Here is a 10,297-nt window from a genome sequence, read left to right as displayed (position 1 = left end):
AATATTTACAATGAATTAAAAAAATTACAAAATTTCATTAGTATAATATAAATAACAAAATAATTAAAGTCGTCCAAACACGTCGTTTTCTTTCTCAAAACTTCCATTCTTCCGCTAAATATGTATTTTTGTCGAGAAACCTTAAATTGGAACAATAATAAACTCTAATAAGCAGATTGGAAAGAAACTAAATTTTAATAATTAAATTGAACCATATAAATTCCACTATTCTTTAAACCGTATAAATTGGGTGGTGCTATTTCCAGAGCAATATTTGATAAGGACAGAGCAAATTTTTTTGTTATGACAAAATCACCCTAATTTATGATGAATTCATATCTCTCTTCTTTACAAAAGAAGGATAATTTTGTAAAAATAAAAAGATTTGCTCTGTCTCTATCGATTCTTGCTCTGGAAATAGAGCCACCCGTATAAATTCCACTAATCTTCAATCTCAAATTGAAAGCAACTGGACCCATTATTACATACTAATCCCGTTTTACATGTAAAGCAACCAATTTGATCACAATATGTCATTTACAATTCAAAACCCAAAAACTCTCTAATTGCCAACAATAAAAAAACGAACAAAGGATCACTTTACCCCCCGAACTTGGCACAAAGTATCAAAAACGTCCAAATTGAAAAAACCGGATCACTTTTACTCTGAACTTGGCAAAACCGGTTCAAAAACCCCCTTTATGCTGACGTGGCACTTAATTGGAGAGTGAGATTTATAAAATCATAATTAACTCTAATTAATCACACTTAAATACTAATTAATTCTAACTAAATTTTCAGGGATCTTTTTGAACTTTTTCAAAAAAAATTGAATTTTTTTTCTTTTCCTTCAACAGGTTGGCCGGAAAATTTTCCGGCCAACCTATTGAATTAAAACAGACCCGTCGGTGGAACAGACCCACCGGCGGGTCTGTTTCTTTCGTCATCTGAGTTCGCCGGCGAACCCTGCGAATCCAGATGAATACTCATCTGGGTTCGCCGAACCCAGATGGAAAACTCATCTGGGTTCCGGTGAACCCAAATGAAGGATGATGAGGCAAACCCATCGAGGAGGAGCTGCTGCTCCTCACCGGAGCAGCAGTTCCTCCTTAAATTTTTTTTGAAATAATAAAATATATAATTAAAAAAATTTGATTATTTTTGTAAAATATACAAAAGGGTCCTTTTTAATTTTAATTAACATCAATTCGATTTGTAAAGTTTTAAAATAAAAAAGATTCATTTGTTTTTTTTAATTATTAGGTATTAATTTAAAATGAATTAACAAAAATTAGGATCTTTTTAAACCTTTTTCCATTAAAAACCATCTAGGAAAAGAAAACCACTATCAAAAACCGGAGAGTGATTCTCACTCTCTTAGGTGAGAGTGGGGAGGGGTGTTTTTGTACCAAATTTGACAAGTTCAGGGTAAAAGTGATCCTGTTTTGCTAATTTGGACGTTTTTGATATTTTGTGCCAAGTTCAGGGGGTAAAATGATCCTTTGTTCATAAAAAAACATATTCACAAACAAAATAAATTGAAATTATCTATCGTAAGATACTCTCATTATAAGATGTTTTATGCAGAAGATAGGACAAGTGATAAAACTAAACCATATGAATGGTAATTACTGTTCATCGTCATCATTATCGTCAACATCAGATTTTGAAAGAGGCAATCTCAAAAACATGCTCAAACCAACATTTCCCTTTCTCCTACTCCTCTTACTTCATACCCATTTCACAATTAGCCATCAGATTTCAGTTTCAACCCTCAAAAACACTGATGTCGACTCAATTTTCAGTTCCGACAACGGCATCATCGGAATCCCCATTTTTTCCATTAAGTAGCGGCGCTACGACGACGTCATTAAGAGAGCGGCAACAGCGACATCGTAATAATCAAATCAGATTCAAATAACCGGAACTGAAGTTGGTGGTGGAGAGCTAACGGGAGTTGGAGTTGGTGGCGGTGCTGAGCTGATCTGATCAAATCCAAGTGGGATATAAACAAAAAATGAAAAGATAAAATAAAAAGAAATCAGTTTGGGTCGTAATTTTGTAATCAAACAAAGTCTGCGGTATCGTTGAGAATAAAATGGGCTTTCACCGTGCCCAGTCTAATTTCCTCTTTGAAAAAATGGAGTCAAGAGCTCTAGCTACTCAAGTTTCCGCTTGTGCAGAGCTCTAGCGTCAATTAAAGAGTCTCATGAGACTCGCGAGTCTAATAGACTTCTTATATATATATATAATAATTGTTTATTAATATATTAGTTTTTTATACCTTTAAATTTAGACGTATATTGTATTAATTCGTTTAATTGCATATCTTAGAGTAAATGAATTTAAAATACACTATATACGATTATTTTTAATAATTGGTTTTATTATTGATGAATTCCAGAGAAGCTTGAGTTTGGATAGAACATATATTTTTGTTGGTCGATCACCAAAAATAAACACCTTCGCAACTTAGCAACGACCCTCCAAACTTATTATTATTGAAGATCCAATCATTTCTCATAGCTCGGATATTGTTTGATCGAATTGGCATTTGAAAATTTAAATCTACTCGAGTTCGAACTTAACCTAACTTGGGCTCAATTCAATCCGCTTATACCCGTAACTTAGACTTGATGCTCTAATTACGGTCTAAGATCATATGATACCAAATTACCAATATTGCAGACTGCGTTGTTTTTAAAATATAAAAAAATAAAGGCAAAAATACTTAAAAATCTTCCACTTTTGATTTTATTTTCAATTGCACCACCACGTAGGAGAATTTTTAATTACACCCTATTTAGGGTTTTCAGTTTTCGTCTGTACCCCAATTGACTAAAATGACCTCTTTTTATTTAAAAAAAAGTTTAAATTAATCCTTTATATACTAATTTATTTGTTTTTTTCAAATGAAAAAAATAATGATACAATCCCTCTATTTAGTTGGTTTTAATAATTTTTATCATTAAATTAATTAAATTATCAATTTTTTTTATTTTGGGGTACAGATGAAAACTGAAAATCCTAAATAGAGTGCAATTGAGAATTCTCCTAGGTGGTGGTGGAATTGAAAAAAAATTTCAAAAGTGGGAGAGTTTTCAGTATTTTTGCCAAAAATAAATAAATTATAAAAAGTCTAAAAAATATAAAATTTTCAACAATATGTTCTTTTTTTAAATTAGTAAATTACCCACAACTTCACCTTTAAAATTCTCACCATGTATGTTCCGCATCATCGGTAAATATAACAAATGAAACAGTAAAAATAGAGAATAAATTAGAAAAAGAAAAATATAAGAAGGTAAGTAGTAGTAATATTTTTACTACTAATTTTGAAAAATAATAATAATAATAATATTATTGTATATATTTTTTTATCAACACGTTACTTTTACAAATAGAAAAAATAAAGATTACTGTAGTGATTTTTATTTAAACAAATTATATTAAAGAAATTAAAAAAAGGTAGTAAAACAAAACTCCAAAATTCGGGCTTGTATTAACCCAAACCCGGAAGATTCAAACCCTAAATGCCCCAAAGTTGAGCCGACCCAACCCCCAATTTTGCAGTCTCAATTTGCAACACGTGTACACTGCAGGGTTTGTTAGGGTTTAAGCCCTCTTTCAAGTTCACAAAAATTCGATAACGAAGCTCAATTAAATCAAATAATCTCAAAACTATATACTATAAAAATTCATTTCCCTCTGTTCCTACAGCAAATAAACTGATATAGTAAAGAATTAGAATCACAATGATAGCAGCAGTTTCATGGGTACCCAAAGGGGTTTCAAAGTCTGTACCAGCAGTAGCTGAGCCACCATCCAAAGAAGAAATCGAAGAGATTATAAAATCTGGTGCTTTGGAAAGAACAAGGTATTTCATTTTTTCATGTTTATGCAAATTCATTTCTTGGCAGGTTTAATTTCATTTTTTTTTGGGGGTTATAAAATGGTAATATTTTGCTTTCTAGTTCCATTTCTACGGAGTTATATCTGTTTTGATTAGAACGGTGATGTAGTATAGATTTTTTTGTGATGCTTTATTAATGGGTATGTAGTGATGATGCGGAAAGTGAGAGGGAGGAGGAGGAGGATGAAGATATGGAAGTCGATACATCTAAGCAGACTGATGAAGTCTCGCAAGCATTAGCGGTAGCGGATGCCCTTGGTAGAGCTCCTAAGAATAAGTCAACTGCTAAATTTGATGATATAACTGAGGGCTTGAAGGAACTTGATATGGATAATTATGACGAGGAGGATGAAGGTACATTTCAATCGCCACTTTCATTTTGGACTGATTCAAAGAATAAACATCGTGATTTATATTAAATTAATGATGCATTTATGCTTTTCAGGCATCGAGTTGTTTAGCAGTGGACTTGGGGACCTTTACTATCCTAGCAATGAGGCAGACCCTTATCTTAAAGACGATGATGTGAGTTTGGCTGCTTGCATTATGACTGCAATTTCTTAATTAGTAGCCCTTAATTGGCACGGCATGTTTTTGTAGGATGAAGATTCTGAAGAGCTTGAGGACATGACCATTAAACCAAAGGATGCCGTCATAGTTTGCGCTCGTAATGAGGATGAATTTAGTCACCTTGAAGTATGTAACTTTTAATATGACGGTGATTTTAAATTACCTTGCTATCTCAATCTGCTCTTTTGCTTTTTTGTCTCTGATGAAGTATTCATTGTATGGCAGGTTTGGATATTAGAGGAATCAGATGAAGGTGAATCTAACATGTATGTTCATCATGATATTGTCCTGTCAGCCTTTCCTCTCTGTGCAGCATGGCTTGATTGTCCACTTAAAGGAACAGAAAAAGGTACTAAAGTTAGCACAATTATTTTGAAGCTGAATAAGTTATCTTGTGCATGATAGTAGAAAATTACAGATTCATGAATCTTGACGTTTCAAACGTAAAAGTTTCGCAATAATAGGACTATGCTTGATTGTATGTGTTCTGTTGATTATGATTGGGCTCTAAGTGTATGTTCGTGAGAATTCAGTATTTAAGAACTTGAAGTTGAATTTTCAGTGCGGTTGAGTATAGGTTGTTAAGCATAAGTATTTAAGAACTTGAATTCAGGTCTGTTTTAGTTTGGATTTCTTGGTTTGAAGAACTGATATGTTGGTCTTACAGCAGTTCTACTTGCAACGTTGAGTTGAATCCCATTTACATTCTTCTATGTGGAAGCTTTGAAAATTTCCGAGGTTTTGGTTTCACGACATAGCCTGATGATGTTTATATTCTGAACTTTTGGTGGGCATGCTGGTATGTTGGCTTGATCCCAAGTTGAGAGTCTTCCTCTGACCTCATAAACTAAACATCTCCAATTTTCTTCAGCTTATCTGCTGCTGAAAAGAAAATCTTCAACTCGTAACAAAAAGTAGGCAATTAAAGAACACTCAGTTCCTATTCAATGATGGTTGTGTTATCAATCCATGACCAAAATACATCAGGCATGGAGAACAGACCATTACCTAATCATTCACCTGTTTGTTGTATTTCTTTAGCATCTGCAAAATGACCAATTCAGGGACCTAAATCAAAGAGATATAGTGTGGTGCATTTAAATTGGCACTTTTTTTTGCTCAAGATAATTAGTACCTTTCCATCTCAAGTACCAATTAGAGAGGTCATCTTCTCAAACCATGTAGATTATAACATGCTTGTGAACAAATGATTTATCCTAGTAAGCATTGTTCCAAAAAAAATTCTTTTATCCCAAATAATGTAATTACATGGTTTGATGGATATTTGTACCTTTGCAGGAAACTTCATAGCTGTTGGCTCAATGGATCCTGCAATTGAAATTTGGGATCTGGACATTGTATGTGGATCTTGGATTTGAATCTCATAAAACCCATAGTTTATTAATGTCTTTTATAGATAGATTACTGCAGGTCTTCTAATAGTTTTTATGTTCTCAGATTGATGAAGTGCAGCCATCTGTAGTTTTAGGTGGTGTTGCTGAGAAGCAGAAGAAGAAGAAGAAAGGAAAGAAGGTGAAAAGCTACTAGGGTACCACCATTTTGTATCTATGGTTTACATTGTTCATAAGATATATATGGGTCAGAATAGTATCAATGAGTCTGGTGTATATGTGTTGTGCTCAAAGATTCAATGGAATTTCTTCACTTCAATCGTATTTTATTATGGCAATCAGAATGCAATGAATGAAACACAGAATAAACTTACCTCTCTTCCAGACACCTGCTCTTGTCTCATTGAATTCCATTTTTTTAGTTTAATGATTATCCACTTCATCTCTAGATTAGAATTATGACTTTTCCGAATATCTGCTTAACTCTAGAATATTGAACGTTTGCTTAGGAAAAAAAGAAACTGAGTGTTCTTTCATAACCTATATTTCAAATTATTGTTTCTATTAAGTTATTGGACTATTCTAGGAAAATGATTGCCAAAATTAGGCTGTCAAACCAATTCTTATAGGTAATCCTATAACCATCCAACCTAAAAATGATATTGGAATTGCAAATACTATGGCATGTGCTTGGTTCAATATCGATTCATTTTAGTGATAGCTGACTGTAGATCATCACATAGTGCACTACCTTTAAGATTATTGTGGCATCACATTTCATTACAGGTAGATATTTTCTTTTTCCTATTCTGACTTCGATTAACTGTGCAACAATTTGTATTAGACATCAATCAAATACAAAGAGGGAAGTCACACTGATTCTGTACTTGGCCTTGCCTGGAACAAGCACTTCAGGTTTGTTGAATCTTGAAGTGTCCAGTTCTATTCTTATTTCACTATAGTGCTAATACTGAATTTAAGGCTCTGGTAGCTATTGAGAAAAAGGTAAATTATTGCAGGAACATACTTGCCAGTGCTAGCGCTGACAAACAAGTCAAAATTTGGGATGTTGCTACTGGAAAATGTGATATTACTATGGAGCATCACACAGACAAGGTAATATAGCCTTGCCTTATTTTATGTTATTGCAACACATAGTTATTAAAGGCGCCTTGGGCTACAAGCACCTAAGGTGCTAGGCGTAGTGCCTCACCTGCCAAAAGGGAAGGCGTCCATCTCTGTGTGGCCTTCCTCATGGGAGGTGAGCATGAGGTGCGGCATTGGGAAATTTTTACTTATTTGTTTTATTAATAATAAATGCATTAGTTAATCTGAACCCTGAATTGTATAGTTAAAGTTAATATACACTCGCTCACACTTGATTCTACCAATTAAAGTGAATAAGATAAAATAAAAAGTAAAGAAAAGATATAATCGAAGAGCCAAAACATGTTACAATGTTGTGGTAACTCTTTACGTCTTTGAGTGTCTCTCGCCTTTAACAACTATGTTGTGGTTATCCATTCAAATTATGCGATGTTTATTCATTTGTTTCCTTTGACTCTTGTCATTATGAACATTACAACTCTGTAGCTATTATACTCACCGTCTTCATACTTTATACAGGTTCAAGCAGTTGCTTGGAATCATCATGAGCCACAAGTTCTTCTCAGTGGATCTTTTGATCATACAGTTGTCCTGGTAATTTTTTTTTGTGGCTCCGAGAGTTGTTACTTGAACTGAGAACTTGAATGCTGCTTGTAAAATGAATAGTTGTCAATGTTTTGACTTTCTGGGAGAAATTACTCTTAAAATTGGCTGTCATGGTTCTCCATTTTGATGTAATACACTTATGCATTGCAGAAGGATGGGAGGATACCTACACATCCTGGTTTTAAATGGTCCGTCACAGCTGACGTTGAAAGCTTGGCATGGGATCCCCATAATAGTCATTCCTTTGTGGTGAGTATCCATTCAGCTATGGTTGTCTTGTTACAGTTTTTTTATCCCCTTCAAATTCCTGTATCAAACTCAGTATGGAGGTGTATTATGGTTCTGTCAGTTCAAGACATGATTATATTTTGGCTGTTCGTTTACTAAAATTAAATGTGGAACTTCATTCCATGTTTTAGGTCAGTCTTGAAGATGGTACCATCCAAGGTTTTGATATTCGGACTGCGAAATCTGATTTGAAGCCAAGTTTCACTCTTCATGCGCATGACAAAGCTGTTTGCTCAGTCTGCTATAATCCTTCTGTGCCTAATGTACGTTTCCGAGTCTTGTGAATGGTTATTTTGGTAGTGTAAAAATTATTGACAGTGCATCTGCTTTTTTGTCAGCTGCTTGCAACAGGGTCTACAGATAAAATGGTAAGATTATGGTTTTATTATTTTGATTGTAGCCTGCTATTCAAAAAATGCATTATTTATAATTAAACAGTGCTCATTTTAATAGGTGAAACTATGGGATTTGTCAAACAATCAACCATCATGCATAGCATCAAAGAATCCGAAAGCTGTATGTGATACATCTTTTCTTCTTGAATAAATAGAACTAACGAATGTCCAGCATTTGTTTTTATGAGTTCTTAAGTTAAGCTGTTGCACTCTGTTTCGAATGTTATCAGGGAGGTGTCTTTTCCATTTCTTTCTCAGAGGACAGCCCATTGGTGCTTGCTATAGGAGGTTCAAAAGGCAAACTGGAAGTAAGTTCACAAACCAACACGATGCACATGGTTTTAACGCAATTACTGTCAAACCGAACTTAAATTTCAAACTGAATTTTATTCAGTTTTGTTGGGTTTTTGCACACCCCTGTATGTAACAGGTTAACATTTGGTAGAATGTAGAAATTCTGATTCATTTTACTGAAATACGCAGATCTGGGACACATCATCAGAAGCTGGAGTCTCTAGAAAATTCACTAGTTCCAGCAAGCAGAATGGACCTCGGGCAGATGCTTGATTGAAGCGGAAGGTACCGTTGTTTTTGAAAATGGAGTGTAATTATCTTGAGAATAGCTGTCGTTGCTTACAGAAGTAATGTTCACTATAGTTTTGAAATTTTGTTAGGAAGTACATTTTTCTTTATAATATTTTTTCTTCTCAAGTATTCCCTTTCTGGAATCATGCTGTGCAAGTGAAATTGCTGGGGACAGCTGCTAGTGCTTCTAAAGGTGCTTAGTAACATACTTCATCATGCCCCAAATGGGTTTCAAATTTTGTGTTTACAATATGGTTAAATACTAATAGAAGGCATGCAGATTTATTTGTGCAACCTTGGGCATTAACGACTACGACACTGTTGTTAATTCAAGATTTGTCTCGCGTATAACTCGTGATAAAAGTCTAATTCCCTCCTAGTCGCATCCTGGTTGTAATACATAAAGGGTTCACATATCTTGGGGGCGGAACCAGCCTTATGGCTGAGGTAGCGACCGCCCCTGCAATTTTTTTTTTTTAACAAAAACACCCTTGAACTTTTTTTTTTGAAAAAATATAGTAATTTTTATGTATTTCGCCCCCTCAAAATAAAATTTGTATGATTTCGTCCCCCCATTTCACAAAAGCTAGTTCCGCTTCCAGATGGTATGACCGAAATGGGCTACTAAAAATAATTTTTGATAGTTGGGAATCCCCATGAATACTGCATTATTCTCCCTAGCCATGAAGAAACAATAAGTGCTTGTTCCCTTTTGAAAAAGTACTGGAAGTTTATGATTTTTTGTATATATTTTTTAATAAATTTTTTATTTTTTGAATTAAATATTGATTCCACATAAGTACAGGGGCATTTCTCACTTGGAAGGATTTTTCTGTGCGACCCTAGATGAGATATTACACAGGATTCTAAAGTGGTACTCTAACCTTAGTATAATAATATTTAGGAGGATTCATATTAAGCAAAGAAAGATTAGGATTAGTTAAAGAAAAGGTCTAATGACCAAAAAAACCATCCATTTTTTAGTCCCTCTTCAATTTCATCCTAACGTTACAATTTTGTCAATTTGCATTCAAACTTATACATTTGGGTTTCAATTCCACTCTCAAAATTAAATTAGACTCTTTTTTACTCGGAAAAAAATCATAAAAATTCTTATAAAGTATTTATTTTGATTTTTTTTTTCATTTAACAAAATTTAAAATGAATAATTTTTTAATTTTTTTCCGAATGAAAGATAAATTTACTATTTAAAGGTGAAATTAAAGTCTAAAAATATGAATTTAGATGCAATTGATGATATTGTAACGTCAAGGTGATGAGTGGTGTTTTTGTCAATAGGTTTGAACAAAATAGTAAGAGAACGTGTTCAAAGTATCTCTAAAAAAGTAGGGCTTATTTTCACCTATCATCCCTGACATTTGGGCATTATATTACCATAGTCCTTAAACTATATTTTTGGCCTGTAAACCCTAGAGTAAGGCCAGCAAACTCCTTTCGCCAATTTTTAATTAACACCGTCA

The 10,297-nt window shown here is 33.8% G+C and overlaps 1 protein-coding gene across 1 annotated transcript; it reads left to right on the top strand.

Moving 5' to 3' along the window:
* Positions 1-3,566: 3,566 nt before the first annotated feature.
* LOC126678826 (uncharacterized WD repeat-containing protein C17D11.16) lies at positions 3,567-9,110 on the top strand. The gene is made up of 16 exons (XM_050373733.2): positions 3,567-3,877; positions 4,062-4,267; positions 4,359-4,438; positions 4,514-4,609; positions 4,709-4,832; positions 5,783-5,841; positions 5,942-6,016; positions 6,680-6,750; positions 6,855-6,951; positions 7,462-7,536; positions 7,699-7,797; positions 7,968-8,099; positions 8,175-8,204; positions 8,290-8,352; positions 8,462-8,539; positions 8,715-9,110. Exons 1-16 carry the CDS (start codon positions 3,756-3,758, stop codon positions 8,796-8,798), a joined length of 1,491 nt encoding a protein of 496 aa, XP_050229690.1. The 5' UTR covers positions 3,567-3,755; the 3' UTR covers positions 8,799-9,110.
* The last annotated feature ends 1,187 nt before the right edge of the window (positions 9,111-10,297 follow it).

Source organism: Mercurialis annua, linkage group LG4 (genome assembly GCF_937616625.2).
Source record: "Mercurialis annua linkage group LG4, ddMerAnnu1.2, whole genome shotgun sequence".
Taxonomy (NCBI): Eukaryota; Viridiplantae; Streptophyta; class Magnoliopsida; order Malpighiales; family Euphorbiaceae; genus Mercurialis; species Mercurialis annua.
Note: the sequence above shows the minus strand (reverse complement) of the source record. Positions and strands in the feature narration are given on the sequence as shown.